Source organism: Terrapene carolina, unplaced genomic scaffold (genome assembly GCF_002925995.2).
Source record: "Terrapene carolina triunguis isolate 2854851 unplaced genomic scaffold, T_m_triunguis-2.0 Scaffold147, whole genome shotgun sequence".
Lineage (NCBI taxonomy): Eukaryota > Metazoa > Chordata > Testudines > Emydidae > Terrapene > Terrapene triunguis.
The window spans coordinates 5872333-5892407 of NW_020664498.1; the positions used below are offsets into that span (position 1 = coordinate 5872333).

Sequence of the window (20075 nt, forward strand, 5' to 3'; positions counted from 1 at the left end):
TTGGATGGAACATTGTTGAATGGGAACAATCCCTTGGTCCCTCTGCAACCCAAACTGAGGACAGTGTCTATAATACCAAATCTCACAAAACATATTATTTAGGAACATTTATGTAACAGGCTAGTTTCATCTATCTGACCCAATCTTCTTTGTTAGGAATAATACTTTTATACATCACTGTACAACATGCATGCCTGTTTTTCAGTCTAAAATTGTTGAAGATATTTAAATAAATAAACAAAAAAAAACCTTTAAAAAGTTAAATCAATTAAATAAAGGAGTTTAGTTTGAAGTTTGCTTGGAGTGACGTGTGGATAAGGTATCGGAACTAAAAACAGCAGGTATTAGGTATGGAACACAAACATCTTTATGCCAATTTTCCAGATTCTTAAATCCTCTATTAAAACCTGGAAATGGCAGACTTCCTGCATTCGGATGGAATTCTTATAATTTCAATAAGTTTCTTAGGGATCTTTCAAGAGTCATGCTGACAGAGGAAGGGACTCAAGTTTTCATCTGAGGCAATCAAATACCAAAGGTAACATGTTGGTAATATCTAAAACAGACTGTTAAGGGAAGAATGAGGTTATCTAATGAGGGCGCTGTCTTGTTGAAAGGAAAGTGCTAGACTACATATGCCACGGGCGAATCACTGTTGTTTTCATCAGCACACTGCAATATAATTGGACTGTGTGGTTGACCATAGAAGCAAATATGTTGGTCAATGCAGATGCTTTTTTATTAAAATCTGTAACCTTTCTGGGTCAAGCCTGCCTACTCACGCATTCTACTTTGCCTATCAACTACCCTGTCTTGACTGTTACCATGTTTTAGCCTTCCTTCTGGTTGCTCTCAATGCTAGCAAGTCATCACTGAAATACAGATGCTCTTGGGTTAAAACAGTCTTATTCATGATGTCTGAAGTGACATGCCAGATTTCTTTTACCATTCTGATAAATACACAGTGTCTTGAAGCTACATAAAATATGCTGAGAGATCCCCACAGGCTGATTTTCTTGGAATAATCATAAATCAACCAAACTTGTTTCAAAATTCACCTTTAGAAGAAGTTCCTCTCTCTCTGAACCAGAGAATTGTGGAAACTGCAGCCCACACACAAAGGTTTTAAACAATATTTTAATTCAGCAAAATGAGCCAAAACAGATCAGCATTTTTCCAAACATAAAATAGCATGAATTCTACAATATTAAATTGTATCAGTACTGCATCATATTCTCTATAGATGGATATAAGAAAAACCTGGAGATTCCAGCACTGCACCTTACAAAATGATGCATAAAAATTACAGAAGCTGCAGTAGCTCAAGCCAAGCAAATAAACAGGAGGGCAGGAAGCTTTGCACAATATAGGTATAGGCTGCTAAAAGGATGTGGGACCGTGTGGGGAAGAGCAGCTGTAGTGCCAGCTTTTTCAGTCTACACCAGGACTGCAATGGTGCAGGATGACCCGATGCAGGATACAAAGGCGGTGGAGTCGGGCCCAAAGCATGTGTAATCACAATGGTGCTAGCAGTGCTAGTGCACTATTGCAAACACTCATGCATGGATGCAAGATACTTGCAATGCAAAATTCTCTAGCATAGAGAAGGTTGGAATGAGTTCCACAAAAACAGAACTTCGAAAAATATCTGCCTGGCCCCTAGTCCACTTCTGCTTAACCTAGAGAGCTACAGCGAGCTTGCTGCCCAGGATTTGATTAACTACTAGGCACAAAATCCTCAGCTCATGCATAGGGCTGCCCACCCCATCCCACCAGCTGAGGTCACATGATGATGATGTCATCGTATGCAGCCTGGAAGCCATGGAGCTCGCTGCCTGTAGCATGGACCATAATTTGTTCTACAACAGATTCCTCTGGATCCACCCTAGGATCTCAGGTGAGTGGCTGGACCTGGAAGGCCCTGTGCTGCTTTTGGTTTGATAGCCAGGGAGGAGGGGAGAATCTGTTCTTCGAGTGATTGCTCATATTGATTCCAATTAGGTATGTGCGCGCCGCGTGGACGGCTGTCAGAAAGTTTCACCTAGCAGCATCTGTCGGGCTGGCAGTGGAGCGGCGCCTCCGTGGTGCTCAATATATGACCCTGCCGACCGTCAGTTCCTTCTTACCGCCTGTGATGGTCATTGGAACTGTGGCGTCTTGCTCAGGAAGTTCTCCACATTTCCCTAGCTTTATTTAGATAGTAGTTGTTCTGATTTTTGTTGACAGTTTCTTTTGGTTTTGTTGTAGTTAGTGGCAGCTGGGTTGAGGGGGTTTACCCTCCGCCCCAACTGTCTTTCTTCTGGGCTCTCATGCCCAAGTCCCTGGGATTTGAGCCCTGCAAGTCCTGCTCCAAGCCCATGCCAATGGGAAACCCCCACGACTCTTGTCTGAAGGGTCTGGGGTAGGCTCACCAAGTCAAGAAGTGCAGGATCTGCAAGAGATTTCATCCTCGGACTAAGAAGGAGCGGGACTTTTGCCTGAAACAGCTCCTTAGACCCCAGCCTCCTTCGGCGCGGCAGGACCCGGCACCAGGCTCTTCGGTGCGCAGTGCCCCGGCGGCCATGGTGGAAACGGCACTGTGGATGGACTCTGGCCGAGACCCGCAGCACCACCGCTCCCCGGCACCGGAGCCGGCAATATTGACCCAGCACCGCTCCCACTCCCCAGCACTGAAGCGGCACTGGAAGCCGGAGAAAGGTGGCTCTCCTTCACAGAGACCCCCACACACCTGGAGCCGGCCTCTGTGGCACGTCCAGTGGAGAAGCGCCCAGGGGCGAAGGTCGTGGACGCGGCACTGTTGACTTCGGCCCTGCTGGGGGAGCCACTGAGTCCGGTGCCATTGGACTCCCCACCCCGCAGCATTGTGGAAGTTCAGCTGCTGTTCACCCCAGACACCTTTGCAGCTGCGAGGGATCTCATCGCCATGACGGCACCAGGTCTGCCCTGCTCCACATCAAGTCTCCAGGCCTCAGTGGATGGCACTGTCTCGAGGCAAGCCAGTGTTGATCCATCTGTCGGCACCGTCGGCTACGTTGGGCAAGCTCGGCACCGCTCGAGGTCCCAGCACCACTTGGAGTCCTGGTACTGCTCCTCATCACGGCGCCGGTCGTACTCGCGGCACCGTTCTGGATCATGTCAGCGCTCCTGGTTGTGGCGCCGCTCCACTCACCGGTCGCTTTCACGGAGCAGGTCCCGGCGCCGATCACCGTCTCTGCGCAGTTCCTGGCCACAGTACCGATCCAGGTCCCGGCACCGCTCCCCAGGCTCGCAGCACCGCTCTCCTCCTCGGCACTGCTTGTCAGCGCAGATCCGCTCGGCATCGCCCTAGCCCTCGCAATCCCGATCTCATTCCTCGGGTTTGGAGACGGGGTCGCGGTTTTCGGCTCGGGACTGCCACCAGTCAGACTGTAGCTGCCCTGACGTGGGGGCAGGACCATGGCCACCACATGGGCAGGGGCCCATCAAGTGGCCATTCTGGACCCTGTGGGAGTACCACCAGGCCCAGGGTGCACAGTCTGGAGCTTCCCAGTCGGACACCTCTGAAACAAGGGTGCCAGAAGCCTCGGCCAGTCAGCCCACTCCACAAGGTGAGAAGGAGACGTCATGCCCCCTCCCCAGCTCGGGACCGAGCCTGGACCTATGGTCAGCGACGCAGGGCATCAAGCCCCTGTGGAACAGGGAGGTTGAGATGACCCTCTCCCCACCTTGGCCTCTTCGTCCTCCTCCCCTGACGAGGCCATGGCAGGCACCTCCTTCTCCAGGTCGCCCCCCCTAAACATCTGCGCCCACCAAGACCTCCTGCACAGGGTGGCGCGCAACTTGGGTCTGCAGGCCGAGGAAGGGACATTTGGTGGTGGACATTTGGCCCCAGAAGGTCTGTCGAGGGTGGCCTTGCCCCTCATCAAGACCATTCAGGCCTATGCCAAAACCATCTGGCAGACCCCAGTCTCCATTCCCCTATGGCCAAGGGGGTCAAACGCAAATACTTTGCACCCTCGAAGGGGTACGACTACCTATTCACGCACCCGCAGTCCTGCTCGCTGGTGGTTGCAGCCGTGAATGAGAAGGAGAGGCACGGGAAGCAGGCCCCAGCGCCCAAGTCTAAGGATGCCAAGCGGCTGGACTTGTTTGGCCGCAAGGTATACTCCAGCTCAGATTGCTGATCAGCAGGCACTCCTGAGCCGCTCCAGCTTTAACTCCTGGAACTCCATGCTGAAGTTCAAGGAGCTTGTGCCACTTGAGTCCAGGGAGGAGTTTGGGGCCCTTATTGATGGTGGCAAGACAGTGGCATGGACCTCTTTGCATGCCTCACTGGATGCTGCAGACTCAATCGTGCGTACCTTGTCCTCTGGGATTGCCATGAGGCGCACCTCTTGGTTGCAAGTCTCTGGCCTGCCTCCTGAGGTTCAGCAGACACTCCAGGATCTGCTCTTTGACGGGGAGGGCCTGTTCGCGGAGCACACTGACTCTAGGCTGCATAGCCTTAAGGACTCAAGGGCGACCATGAAGTCCCTAGGTATGCATACCCCAGCAACCCAGTGGAGAAACTTCAAGCCCCAGCAGCCGCAACAGCGCTCCTACCCTCCTCGGCTGAGGCAGGACTTTTACAGGCGGCAGGGGCGGAATGGTAGAAGGAAGCCCTCCAACCCCCTGTCTGGACAAGGCCAGGGCCTGACCAACCCATCGTTGGGTTCCAAGCAGGCCTTTTGAAGGGACGCCCAAGGACGGCGTACAGACTTACCCCGGATCCTTCCCCGCCCTTTTTGAATCGTTTATCCCACTTCCACTGTGCGTGGTCCCAAATAACCTCAGACTGCTGGGTCCTTCACACGGTGGACGCGGGATACTCTCTCCAATTCTGCTCCTACCCATCCTTCCACCCCGCTTCCCCATCCCTCTTCAGGGACCCCTCTCACGAGCAACTTCTTATTCAGGAGGTTCAGGCGCTCCTCGCCATGGGGACAGTAGAGGAGGTTCCACGGGACCTAAGGGGCAAGGGGTTCTACTCTCGATATTTCCTAATCTTCAAGGCCAAAGGGGGCCTCCAGCCCATTCTGGACCTGCACGGGCTCAACAAATTCATGGTAAAGTTGAAGTTCCGCATGGTCTCCCTTGGCACCATTATCCCTTCCTTGGATCCTGGAGACTGGTATGCCGCCCTCGACATGAAGGACACGTGCTTCCACATAGCAATTCATCTGGTGCACAGGCGCTTCCTGCGCTTCATGGTCAACTGCAAACATTACCAGTTTACAGCCCTTCCATTCGGCCTTTCAACAGCCCCCCAAGTGTATGTCAGTCGTGGCTGCCTTCCTCCGTCGATGGCAGGACCAAGTGTATCCCACCTCAATGACTGGTTACTTTGGGGCCGCACCAGAGAGCAGGTGCAGTCCCAACTCCACCTGGTCAGGCGTACGTTCGACGGCTGGGTCTCCTCCTCAACGTGGAGAAATCGACCCTAGAATCGACCCAGGGGATAGAATTCATCGGGGCACTGCTGGACTCCATTCAGGCGCGGGCCCTCCTACCACACTCCTGCTTCCGGGCTGTCGTGGACATCATTCAAGGCCTTCAGCAATTCCCGACCTTGACAGCATGAGGGTGCATGAGTCTCCTCGGCCACATGGCTTCGTGCACATACGTGACCCGGCACGCCAGGCTCCAACTCAGGCCATTGCAAGCATGGCTCACCTCGGTCTACCGCCCGGGGCGCAACAACTTAAATTCAGTGGTCACTGTACTGGGGCAGGTCCTCGCCTCTCTCCGCTGGTGGCTCAACCCCTGAGTGGTGTGCGGGGGAGTCCTCTTCCACTGCCCCCAGCCTTCCTTGTCCCTGGTCACAGATGCGTCAGCTCTGGGGTGGGGTGCAGATCTGGGAACCCTTCAGACTCAGGGCCTGTGGTCTCAGTCCGAGCTCTCCCTCCATATCAACATCTGGGAGCTGATGGCAGTGTGCCTTGCTTGCCAAACCTTCCAGGCCCAACTGCAAGGTCGCTGTGTAGCAGTTCTAATGGACAATACCACAGCCATGTTTTACATCAACAAGCAAGGGGGAGCCCATTCCTCCGCCCTCTGCCAAGAAGCCATTCGACTGTGGGAGTTCTGCATAGCCCACTCCATTCACCTGGTCGCGTTCTTTCTTCCAGGGATCCAGAACACACTGGCAGACCACCTCAGCAGGTCCTTCCATTTGCACAAGTGGTCTCTCCGGCTGGATGTCGTGCACCACATCTTCCAAAGGTGGGGGTTTCCCCAGGTCGACCTGTTTGCCACCCGAAGCAACAGGAAGTGCCCAGCGTTCTGCTTCTTCCAGGGTTGCAGCCCGGGCTCCCTCACAGACGCATTCCTGCTACCCTGGACAGGTCGCCTGCTCTACACCTTTCCTCCGTTCCCTCTCGTGCACAAAGTCCTGCTCAAAATCCACAGGGAGGGGGCAAAGGTGATTCTGATAGCTCCAGCATGGCCTTGCCAGCACTGGTACATCAGGCTGCTGGAGCTGTCAGTGGACGTACTGGTCACAGTGCCTCTCCTCCCTGACCTACTCACTCAGGACAACGGTCGCCTCTGCCATCCTGACCTCTGGTCCCTCCACCTCACGGCTTGGAAGCTGCATGGCTGAACCCCAAGGAGCTTCTGTGTTCCAAGTAAGACAGGTCCTGCTAGGCAGCAGGAAGCCCTCCACTAGAGCCACGTATCTGGCGAAGTGGAAGAGATTTTCGTGTTGGTGTGACCAGCGCTGCACACTCCCTCTCCAGCTGCCGGTACCCCTCATTTTGGAGCATCTCCTGCACCTGAAACAGCAAGGCCTGGTGACGTCTTCCATAGGGGTTCACCTCGCTGCCATCTCGGCCTTCCACCTGGGCGTGTCTGTCCACTGTCTTCACCAACCCTATGGTTGGTCGCTTTCTCAAAGGCTTAGACATTCTATACCCGCAGGTCTGCCAGCCTATCCCTGCCTGGGATCTTAACCTGGTCCTTTTGAGGCTCATGGGGTCCCCGTTCGAACCGCTGGCCACATGCTTCCTCCTGTATCTTTCCTGGAAGACAGTTTTCCATTACGTCTGCGAGACACGTCTCAAAGCTGAAGGCCCTCACCTCGGAGCCGCCTTACACTGTCTTCCACAGGGATAAGGTGCAACTCAGACCGCACCCGGCCTTCCTCCCCAAGGTGGTGTCGAACTTTCAAACCAGCCAGGACATTTTCCTGCCCGTCTTTTACCCGAAACCTCATGCTGGTCCCCGGGAACAGTGGCTGCATTCCCTTGATGTCCGCAGAGCCCTGGCTTTCTACACTGAACGCACTAAGCCATTCAGAAAATCGACCCAGCTCTTCGTTGTGGTGGCAGACCGGATGAAAGGCCTCCCGGTCTCCTCTCAGAGAATATCCTCCTGGATCACGTCCTGCATCTGCACTTGCTATGAGCAGATGGTGACCCCAGCTCTCACTGCACACTCCACTAGGGCCCAGGCCTCGTCAGCAGCATTCCTGGCCCAGGTTCCTATCCAAGACATATGCAGGGCAGCGACTCGGTCCATACCTTCACATGGCACTACCCATCATCCGTCATGCCAAAGACAACACAGCTTTCGGTAGAGGAGTGCTACAATCTGCACTCTTTCACTCCGACCTCACCGCCTAGGTAAGGCTTGGGAGTCATCTAATTGGAATCGATATGAGCAATCACTCAAAGAAGAAAAAACGCTTACTTGCCTTTTGTAACTGTTGTTCTTCGAGATGCGTTGCTCATATCCATTCCAAACCCACCCCCCTTCCCCTCTGTCAGAGTAGCCGGCAAGAAGGTACTGAGGGGGCGCCGGGTTGGCAGGGTCATATATTGAGCGCCATGGAGGCACCACTCCAGGGGGCTCCACTGCCGACTCAACAGATGCTGCTAAGGGAAAACTTTCCGACGGCCGTGCATGCGGTGCGCACACCTAATTGGAATGGATACGAGCAACACATCTCCAAGAACAACAGTTACAAAAGATGAGTAACTGTTTTTTATCCCCAACCCTTGTAATAGTTTAACAGTGGACACCATTGTACAACACTTCGAAGCAAGTTCAATGTAATCAGCTGAAAAATTGTGGTTTTTTGGTTTTAGGCAATCAAATAATAAATCAAGTTAAAATTTAACCAGATTGTGCAGGAAATGGCATGGGATTTGTAATGTACATAAACAGAGCATCTGCTCTAAGTCTCATCGATAGCATCACAACATTGTGGAACAAGGTTCAGTTCTAACTCAGTCAGAAGAATACCACCTACTAAACCATTATCACCTCATGAACCAGCTGGGATTTTATCTGGAGGTCTCCCATTCAGGTACTGACTCAGTCAAGTCCTGCTTAATTTATTGTTCTGCTGGAAGGTGTTATTGGCTGCCATCAAGTGGTCTGATCTACACACAATTGCCTTGTTAAAACTGATGGGTGTGTAAAGCACCTTTTTCAGGATAGATGGGGAGGAACAATTAAATGCACTTTTATGTAGTGATATCTGGAAATAATATGAAGCAATAACCCAATGCAATGGGCTGCATGGCAAGGCTGATCACAAGCTAAGCCACATGGGCTGATGAATTTTCCTGGGACCAGTTGTAAAACACAGAGGGCTTGTGGACTGAATGGTTGCAGCTATGTGCGTCTATGTATGAAAAAAGCAGGAAGCTGCAGAAAGCCAGGAGAAACTGAGAGGAGCAGTGATGAGTGTAGCCCTGGGAGGATGCCAAGATACAGAGCTTCTAATGGGCACAATACTTGCTGGAAAGGCAGACTTGGATCTCCGAGCAAGGAAACTGCCTGCTGTTTGTTTCTAGCAGATTCAGGGAAACATGTCTTTGTATACATTCTTCATATATAAACAAGACTGCACAAAAGAAATACTTGATTTGCATCGTCCATTTCTCCTCCTAATAGAGACAACCTGGTCAGGCCCCGAATATCGACTAACCACTGTGCAGCGTGGTTTTGCAACAGAAGTGGTATGGTTGCAGAACATAACTATATCATAACAGGTTTCAGAGTAGCAGCCGTGTTAGTCTGTATCCACAAAAAGAACAGGAGTACTTGTGGCACCTTAGAGACTAACAAATTTATTAGAGCATAAGCTTTCGTGGGCTACAGCCCACTTCTTCGGATGCATATAGAGTGGAACATATATTGAGGAGATATATATACACACATACAGAGAGCATGAACAGGTGGGAGTTGTCTTACCAACTCTGAGAGGCCAATTAAGGGGGGGGGGGGAACAACAACAACTTTTGAAGTGATAATCAACATAGCCCAGGTTGATAAGTGTGAGAGTACTTACATGGGGAGATAGATTCAATGTTTGTAATGGCTCAGCCATTCCCAGTCTTTATTCAAACCTAAATTGATTGTGTCTAATTTGCATATCAATTCGAGTTCAGCAGTTTCTCGTTGGAGTCTGTTTTTGAAGCTTTTCTGTTGTAAAATAGCCACCCGCAGGTCTGTCATTGAATGACCAGACAGGTTAAAGTGTTCTCCCACTGGTTTTTGAGTATTATGATTCCTGATGTCAGATTTGTGTCCATTAATTCTTTTGCGTAGAGACTGTCTGGTTTGGCCAATGTACATGGCAGAGGGGCATTGCTGGCACATGATGGCATATATCACATTGGTAGATGTGCAGGTGAATGAGCCCCTGATGGTATGGCTGATGTGATTAGGTCCTATGATGTCGTCACTGGCCAGACGAGTACCCAGAAGTCACCTCCTACAAGACAGGCCCAACAAAGAAAATAACAGACTACCACTAGCTGTCACCTTCAGCCCCCAACTAAAACCTCTCCAGCACATCATCAAAGATCTACAACCTATCCTGAAAGACGATCCCTCACTCTCACAGATCTTGGGAGACAGACCTGTCCTCGCTTACAGACAACCCCCCAACCTGAAGCAAACACTCACCAGCAACCACACATCACTGAACAAAAACACTGACCCAGGAACCTATCCTTGCAACAAAGCCCGATGCCAACTCTGTCCACATATCTATTCAAGTGACATCATCATAGGACCTAATCACATCAGCCATACCATCAGGGGCTCATTCACCTGCACATCTACCAATGTGATATATACCATCATGTGCCAGCAATGCCCCTCTGCCATGTACATTGGCCAAACCGGACAGTCTCTACGCAAAAGAATTAATGGACACAAATCTGACATCAGGAATCATAATACTCAAAAAACAGTGGGAGAACACTTTAACCTGTCTGGTCATTCAATGACAGACCTGCGGGTGGCTATTTTACAACAGAAAAGCTTCAAAAACAGACTCCATCGAGAAACTGCTGAACTCGAATTGATATGCAAATTAGACACAATCAATTTAGGTTTGAATAAAGACTGGGAATGGCTGAGCCATTACGAACATTGAATCTATCTCCCCATGTAAGTACTCTCACACTTATCAACCTGGGCTATCTTGATTATCACTTCAAAAGTTGTTGTTGTCCCCCCCCACCATTTAATTGGCCTCTCAGAGTTGGTGAGACAACTCCCACCTGTTCATGCTCTCTATGTGCGTGTATATATAACTCCTCAAGATATGTTCCATTCTATGCATCCGAAGAAGTGGGATGTAGCCCATGAAAGCTTATGCTCAAATACATTTGTTAGTCTCTAAGGTGCCACAAGTTATATCATAACAGGAACATTGAAAAGAATGCATATGGTGCAGGAAGCGCAACCTGATTAGAAAAGCAGAAATGAAAATGACCAGGGACCAGCCAACAAAAAGGGTGTAGGACTAGGAAGTCTCACTGAACACTGATTCATACAGGAATCAGAAAGACTGTTAGAAGCACATAAGTTAAATAATGCCTTTGGCTTATGGGATGGCTTGGTGCAAGAGCTTAATTTACCATCACCCCATTTATACCTATGTGGAGGTGCAAACCTCTATAACCATCCCTCCAACTTGAAGGAGCACGTGTGCACACACACAAATTTCGCTTTTATAGGCTTAAAAAACAAACAAACAAAAAAAAACAATTCCTGAAAGATTAAGTCCTGAATGTCTATGGGGCAGGAGCGCCTTTCTTTCTCATATATGTAAGTAAGTGAAGGCAGGTTAATTTGGTAGCTTTAAGCAGTTCCTGAAAGAAAGAGCAAATCCTGAATATGCCTTTATATATATATATAAAGAAAGGAAGGAAGAAGGAAGCTCCTGCCCAGGCATATTCAGGATTTGCTCTTTCTTTCGGGAACTGCTTAAAGCTACCAAATTAACCTGCCTTCACTTATTACTACACCAACACACCTCTTCCAATTCTCTAGAACACACAATGTGACCTAAAGAGACAAATCACACTACCCCAATAGAATAGGACACCATCACAATCCAGGGACAAAATCAACACCTACGTTGACACAAAAATCAATATTTATTGGGCCAAATTTTGAAACACTAGTGTTTAAAGTTAGGCACCTAAATAAAAGTAGCCCGGTTTTTATAAGTACTGAGCACCAACAGCTTTCAAAGAAATCATGGGGAGTTAACATGATCATCACCTCTGAAAAATTAGTTTTCTAAATTTGGATTTCGATGCCTAACTTTAACTACCCTATTTTGAAAATTTTGGTCATTGGTTTTCCCAAGACAAAATAGCATCTGACAATGAGTAACAATACTGTATTTGTAAACTGATATTTTTCTAATGGCACAAGTTGGAATAATGAGTAATGTTGTTAGAGTTATTCCAAATACAAGTGAAAAAACACTGTGTGGAAACTAACACACGTAATATAATGTAATATAGGAATATTTAGTAAAGTATACTGGGTGCAATAAACAGTCACCTGAATCTTCTTCATAGCTAATAACATTGTCCAAAACTCTTACTTTTAGAATATAAGTCAAGTTAATTTTAGAGTAAGCGAATTAAAGAAAGTCAAACCAAATCTGGGTTTATATGTGAGCGGTTCTTCAATCTCAACAAATAATTTGGAACTGGATATTGCATTTCCTGGGCCCCACCAAAACCACTGCAGTCAAGAAACAGACCATTATTCTATAAACATACATCTTACCAGATTTTCAAAAAACAGAATGGACAAAGTGCATAATGTGGTGTTATAGAACATTTCCATTGAACTTAGTTGTCACATTCAGTAAGACATGTGAAAAGAGACGTTGGCTGAAGACATAATCAATTTTCATCCATGCCATTTAATTGTCTTAATACACAAACTTCTTCCTTCATAATTTGGTCTGCTCTTCTTCAAAACATACTTTTTCACTCAAGAGAATTCACAATATTCTTTTTGTCTGTGGGAACCAAGGAGCTTGAACATAGTATTATACTAATAGTTCTCATCAGGTTTAGAAACAACAGTAATTTCAGCTCCTCTCCCTCACTCCAGAAGCAGTTTATTCCAGGTAATCTAACTGAAAAATACAACATGGAATAGCCATACAAATAGGTTACTTACACATAGCCAGCTGTACGTTAACAGATGTCGAGAAGAAAGGGACAGACGGTAAAAAGATAAATATGGATCCTTTATATAATTTTGTTATTTATTTTTGTAGTAAAAACCCAAGAGATTTTCCCTTGGGCGTCACATGCCAAAAATCAACCTGATCTTTCTCTAAAGACAAACTTGCTCCACGAAATCTAAGGGCTTGGCTATACCACCCTGCAGTTTGGACAAAAGAAGTGTGACTAGCAGTGTGCACCAAAGCGATATGCTCTAACTCCCCCAGGTGGGTGCTGTGGGCGCAAATCAAAAGGTTCCTAATGCATGTTAATGAAGTCCTCTTCAAACGGGACTACATTACTGGGAACTAGGAACCTTTTACTTCGCACCTCTAGAGTCTACATGGGGGAGTTACAGCACATCCCTTAGGAGCGCCCTGCTAGTTATGCCCCTGTAGTCGGAACTGCGGGGCAGTGGGGACACAGCCTAAGTAAAAAGGACATCAGATGCTGCACAATTCAAACTATACATGATTATCATGTATTTAAAAAAAACTAATAGGATGCAATCAACTAATTATAGAAAGTGCTACTAAAATGAAAGTAGTCCAGTGATTGACTTTCTCCTTAGAAAGTTTAAAAAAGGGTCACCTCAACAGAAGCTTGGGCAAATATAAACAGAAAGTTATATGTGCAATGTTAATTTTTATAAAATGATAATCATGAGCCATGAAAAAGAGGCACTTCTGCTATTTGTAAGCAGTAATCTGCTCATTGTTTTGAGATAAGTATCTGATATGTCTCAAAACTGCAAAGCGGTGCAGCTGTTTCTCAACAGCATGATTCAGTGAGCTCGATTTTGATTATTTTGGGCTACAAACTCTGCTGGTTGTCTTTATGAAATCAACAGATATCATCAATTATCACTTCACAAAAACTGAGATACAACAATTATTTCCTGTTTCAAGTAGAGGGAAACACTACAGTGTGACAATGTGGTAAATTAAGACTTTTTAGTATTAATCACTATGTCAAATTTACAACCACTTTGCAAAAATCACATTAGAATGAAACATTCTGCAGACCAATGTTTCAGGTAAGTGCTTCTTTTAATATTCTAAACTTTGACTGTCATTTTGTGCTGATAGGCCAGGAAGGTGAGGGTTAATTTTACCCTACTCAGCAGAATGTTAATTGGGCCACTCCACTCTGGCTAGTTGTGAAACAGTATGTTTCTCCTCTGAGTATGTGATAATTAAAACCCTTATTCCCAGAATACGTGGCAAGTAAGCAGAACTGGAAATGGAGAGAGATGACAATTGTGGGAGGGCACTAGAGCGATTTAGCCTGCAACCTCAATGGAAAGTGTGTGGTGGTTACCAACCTGAGTGAAAGTGGAACCTCAGCTCTAAACCAGATGCCCAACTGTGCTTGTTCACCTGGGTAGAAGTTACCACCTAACTCAGGTGAGAGGGTTGTGTGTGTGGATAGGGGAAGATGAGGGATAAGGGCAACACCAGGGTAAGAACCTGGGCTATTTCTGCAGTGAAGTCATACCCTAAATCAATGGTTCCCAAACTTGTTCCGCCGCTTGTGCAGGGAAAGCCCCTGGCGGGCCAGGCCGGTTTGTTTACCTGCCGCGTCCGCAGGTTCAGCCGATCGCGGCTCCGAGTGGCCGCGGTTTGCTGCTCCAGGCCAATGGGAGCTGCTGGAAGCAGCGGCCAGTACGTCCCTCAGCCTGCGCCGCTTCCAGCAGCTCCCATTGGCCTGGAACAGTGAACCGCGGCCACTGGGAGCCGCGATCGGCCGAACCTGCGGACGCGGCAGGTAAACAAACCGGCCCGGCCCGCCAGGGGCTTTCCCTGCACAAGCGGCGGAACAAGTTTGGGAACCACTGTCCTAAATCATCTCTGAGAATGAGGACAATTCCAGGGCTCTGATGTCCTGCAGGCTCTTTACAGAAAGAGAATTGGAACACAAACTTCAGCAGGGCTACCTCCAAAGCCCCACTGGTACCTTCAGATTAACAAATGCAGGAAAGTAAAAAGGATGGGGGAGGAGACGGGTGGAAGAGAGATCCAGTAAGATATATAGTGCATTGAGTTCCTGTGCCTGTCACTCCCTCCTGGACTGAATTAAATGAGACAACACTCCCTTGTGCTGTGATCCAGCTAGATCTCACCAAGCTAAGCATGGCTGGGCCATGTCAAGGCCCACCTAAGAAAGTGCCAAGGAACACCTAAGTTTTGAAGTGGTGTTGGCAATTCAGTAGGGGTCACTCTGCCCTTTGTATCAGCACTAAATCAAAAATCTAGCATGGTGTTATTTGAGGATGTGGGTGTTTTACTATATGTGTGGTCTTTCAGATAAGGCACAAAACTGAGGTTCTGACCACCTGTGGTCATTAAAAGTTCAACATCCCTTTTCATCAGAGCAGAGGTGTTAATCCTCATTCCTGGGCCAAATTCAAACTCAAGTAACTACCCTCCTAAATTCCCCCTGCTGTTCTAATAGTATATGGTATTCTTCACTTCCTGCCCTAAAATGTGGTGTAATCTAACCGCACAGTTAGACAGCTGTTGTGTTCCACTCCACTGGTGGCTGACTTTCAATGGTGGATGAAGTGATCCGTATCTATCTCACTGGGGTGTTGTGAAGCTTAATTGTTTGTAAAGCTATTGGATGAAAGGCACTATAGACATAGTATTTTTATTAATCCTAATGTTTTTTAAAAGCAGTGTGGTCATGCTGCGTAGAATGTTGCAAGACTGAGAGTATCAAAACTCTATAGTCATAAGCTATTGTCTTAGTCCTGCTGTTATACCATAATGTGTTTTATTTGCATGTTAATCCACTTGCATGCCCCTTTGAGGCAAGAATCATATTATTAGAACCCTATGAATTTTTTTATTTATAAATTCTTCGTTTTATTTTTTGGGAAGTTTGTTTTCTCGTAAGAAGCCCATTGTAAGAGGGGGTTGGGTCCTGCCCCTAGGGTGGGAGGCTGTGGGGGAAGGAGGAGGGTGCTGCAGAATGAATCAGCCCTACACTCACATTGCAGCAGCAGCTCTTCTCCTGCAGGGCTGGGCCCAGCTCCCCACTCTGGGTGTTGCGGCACACGGGGTTGCGTTGCCGCTCAATTTTGGCCCACCCGCCTCTCCAAATTTGAGTGAGTATTTGCTAAAAACATGGGGCTCTACCTATTATCTTAACTGCTTATGGTGCCATATACTCTTACAATGCTTTAAAATCATAATGAAATCTCAATTTCCCATTTCCCCACATATGCTAACCCAGCTTCTCTATCCTCTCCCTAAATGACATTACAAAGTCAGATTCAAAAGCACAGAAGGCATTTAACTGAAACATTTACCTACAGAATTTTGTTTTGAATTTTATTGTGATTTCAAATTGAGGGGTTTGGAGTGATACAGGGGTACGTTTAAACAAATTATCCTAAGGCTTTTCAAACAGGTTAGATGCACAGATTTGCATAATAAAGCAGCAAGCAAGGATACAACCATGAATGCCAGTTTATATATTTGCTACAAAGAGCAGAATTGTCACTAGAGAAGGTAGGTAATGAAATTCCTCTTTCCCTCTCCCCGGCTTTTTTTTTTTTTTTTTTAAAGAAAAATTGAAATAATATGTTCTTTTCATAAGAATTGTTCCGCTAAAAATATATTACAAGTTAAAAAAAATATAGAAAATGGAGAATGCCTTGGACTAACACCTTCTTCAGCTTTAATCACAAATAATTGCCTCTTTTTTGTACTAATGAGCAGCGCAAAATGGAATGTAATTTAGACATTCATTCAGTGTAATAGCTTTGTGAGCTAATATTACTGCAGAGAGATCTATTCTCAATTTCCTAGAGTACAACAACAGAGCAGCAGTAAGTTTTTCACTTCAGGGAGCTTTTCTGCCCTATGTAAATATAAATAGAAATCCCATTATCTATTGATAAAAACAACAAAGCAGGTTAAATAAAGTTTTATATGTTACTGTTTCCCATAACAACCATCAGCTCTGTAGATCATGAATGTAAATAAAGCACTTCACTTACTGAAATCAATGAGAAACCTTCCAAATCCTTGCCTTTGATATTGGGGCATGATCATTATGCAGGAGACATTGTACTTCTGCTGGCAAAGCTTTTCCTGAGGGAAGGAGAAACAGATCAAGTATGTCAAAGCACTGCTGAAGTGGGCAATTCCCTGCACCTGCCACTGTCCTTGTAAAATATTTCAGAAAGGTGAAAAGACGTATCTGGTCAATACCAAAGCAGAATAATTCTAAGGTATTCATAAATTATAAGGGGGGAAAGTATCAATCAAAGGCACCCTCTAAAATATTTCTTTTTACTATTTAAAAAGTCAGCACCATAGAAATTAAACAAAATCCCAAGGACTTGCATAAACACTGTAATGAAGGTTAAGTGCAGAATGGGGGGCGGGAATCTTTTCATGTGACATTGATTATTCTGTCAGGTATATACAAGGGGAAATAATATACACACACTCACCAAAGAGAGCAAGTTAGGTTTGCAGCAATTGCCATGTTAAATAACTTACTGCCTTTCACCCACATTTCATCTTCTACCTTTTAGCAAATACCTTTAATGCTAGTACGATTGTGTAACTGAAGCGATACACTTTTTTCCCCACAGACAAATGCATTCTCCTCTGATTACAAAGTGAAGAAAAAATGCTTGGGCCATCAGATCTCAGCATTTCAGACAAGACAAAATCACATGACTATGAACATAATAGAGGCAAAGATTACACTGACTGCTTAAGACAAAGGGGAAAGCAGACACAGAAACTAAAGTAGGAAGCAACCCTTGTAATATAGTCTGAAGGATTTTTGTTTTTTAAAATTTGGATGCGATGTAGGGGCAGTATTGTTTTAGCCGTAGTATCCAAAAAATGTCAAAATCCAGTGAAGAACAGTCCTGAGACAGGCCTCTTCCTGTCTTTAGGAGTAATGCAATTAAATATAAGTAACTTTTTAAAATAAAACTAACAGCATCAAAGACCTAAATCAGACCATTCAAATCCAGGGTGACATATTCAACAGAAAGCTCCAGCAAGCATAGACTTGATAGGCAGCTACTCAGGGTAACACATGTAAGGAGATGCCAGAATAATATGGGAATTGTCACCGTCACAAGTGGCAATAGGCCAGTCTCAAATCACGCTCCTTCACTTATGAAATTTGATTGACTCTTTGCCACATTTCATAAAAGTATCCCAGCTCCTGTGCAGATTTATACTGACAGTACTGCTTAGTCTCCAGTATGGCCCCAAACCCCTTGAACTGACTGCCATAATATGTACTTTGAAATATTACTGTGCCCACTGCAAAGGATTCAGGGGAATTTTTGCCCACAAAAGAATACTAGCTACAGAAGACTGAAAAGAAAGGGCCCCAATTCAGGAGAGCACGCCAGCATGTGCTAAGTCCTATTGAAGTCAATGGGATTCTAGAACATGTTTCAGTGCTTTCCTGAACTGGTGCCAGGGACATGACAAAGATAAGAGGCTGGGTGAGCTGTTGAGAAGAAGAGGGCCAAAACAATTTTTCAGAAGGGCAAAAAATTCCAGTCTTCATTTTGTATGCTAATGCATCTCCTGCAAGTCCTTATACCTAGTAAAGTTTAGGAATGATACCTCAGACAATGAATGTACTAGAAGGTATGTGCCAATCTCAGAAGTGGTGGTACTATTTTATCTTTAATCTACATACTTAGAATCATCTAAACTATGATCGATGAATTGGCCTACAAGGAAATAGATCAAAGGCATATGAAATTCTAGGATCTGAGGCAGTGCAAATTATGTCTGTCAATCTCGCTGTTACTTAGGGAATGTCTACAATAAAAACACTACAGTGGTATTCTTCCATCGCTGTCGTAAATCCATCCGCCTTGAGACGTGGTAACTAAGTCAAAGACTTCTGTCAACCTAGTGGTATCTACAGTGGGGCTTAGGTAGGCTTAACTGCATTGCACAGGACATGAAATTTTTCAATTTTGCCCTGAGCAATGTAGTTAGGTCTACCTACGTTTTAGGTGCAGACCATGCCTTAGATTCTCTTCAAGCTTTATATTTGAGGACAAATGTATCAGTCCAAAAACACCTCAGTAGACTATGCTGCTACTCCAACTTTATCACTTTCAACAGATCTCTTTAAAAAAAAATTCTTTCAGATTTTTTTTGTTATTAAGAGCAATCTGAAGGAAAATGAGAAAAATCACCTAATTTCCAAAGATAAAAATAATTGTATGACATGTTAGTTTGGAAGCCACTGATATACCAAACCTCTGACTTGACAGTTGACAGAAACGAATATAGGTTCTCCCTATTCCAGGAAATTCTACTTTTACCTTGCAATTAATTTTACTATAGCCTCTGTCAAGGCAATATAGAGAAATTCCCTCTTAGCAATAATTGGAATTGTTGTTTTAAAATTCAAAGTATCACCACAAGTCATAAAGACATCCACTATGAAAATTAGTAACTTAGGGCTTGATTTTCAGAAGTTTAATGTGCAATTAAAAACTGCAAAAAAATTCAGGTATTTATGCACACAAGTGACCAAAGATGAACAGAAATGGTCATTTGTTATATGTGTAAATAGCAAGTTTTACCAAAATACATCTGTAAATACACATGTAAATTGTGCACATTTTGTACATCTAAAACTTTTGAAAATCAGGCGTAGTATATCTATGCAGAATCTGTAACTAAGTGAATTATATAGAAAAAGATGTCATGTCAAATTGAACAATTATAAATCACCAGATAACCAGTAAAAACAGATTTAACTGAATACTGGGACTGTTAAGCGAAAAAAATTAATCGCAATTAATTGCACTGTTAAACAATAATAGAATACCATTTATTTAAATAGTTTTGGATATTTTCTACATTTTCAAATATATTGATTTCAATTACAACACAGAATACAAAGTGTACAGTGCTCCCTTTATATTTATTTTTGATTACAAATATTTGCATTGTAAAAAACAAAAGAAATAGTATTTTTCAATTCACCAAATACAAATACTGTAGTGCAATCTCTTTATCATGAAAGTTGAACTTACAAATGTAGAATTATGTACAAAAAAACTGCATTCAAAAATAAAACGATGTAAAACTTTAGAGCCTAGAAGCCCACTCAGTCCTACTTCTTGTTCAGACAAACAAGTTTCTTTACATTTGCAGGACATAATGCTGCCCGCTTCTTGTTTACAATATCACCTGAAAGTGAGAACAGGCATCTGCATGGCACTGTTATAGCTGGCTGTGACACTGCACTCTATATGATTTTATGAAAATATGCTAATGAGCGTGAATATAATGTAACTAGAATATGCTTCATGCAAAAGGTGTCTTGTAAGGTATCCTTACAAAGCTTATAATTTACTGAGTGTGGTCATCCTATTTGTATAAATGTATCATTCTTGTATCTGAAACTAGAAATATGAAATATAACTCTGAGGTGCTATTGTAGTTATGCAAAGTGTGGGCCATTAATGGTGGTTTAGAATCTTGACGGCTCCCATCAACTAGGACAATTGATTGTAGATGGCTGTTTACTTGTAAATCTTCCTGT

General features: G+C 45.1%; 1 protein-coding gene across 1 annotated transcript in view; it reads right to left on the bottom strand.

The window, feature by feature from the left end:
* Positions 1 to 20075, bottom strand: part of LOC112106610 (histone acetyltransferase KAT6B) — a 207258-nt gene that overhangs the window by 46516 nt on the left and 140667 nt on the right. Inside the window, exon 11 of the mRNA XM_029912007.1 lies at positions 16522 to 16615. Coding sequence (XP_029767867.1) covers positions 16522 to 16615 — 94 coding nt within the window. The remainder of the gene's footprint in view (positions 1 to 16521; positions 16616 to 20075) is intronic.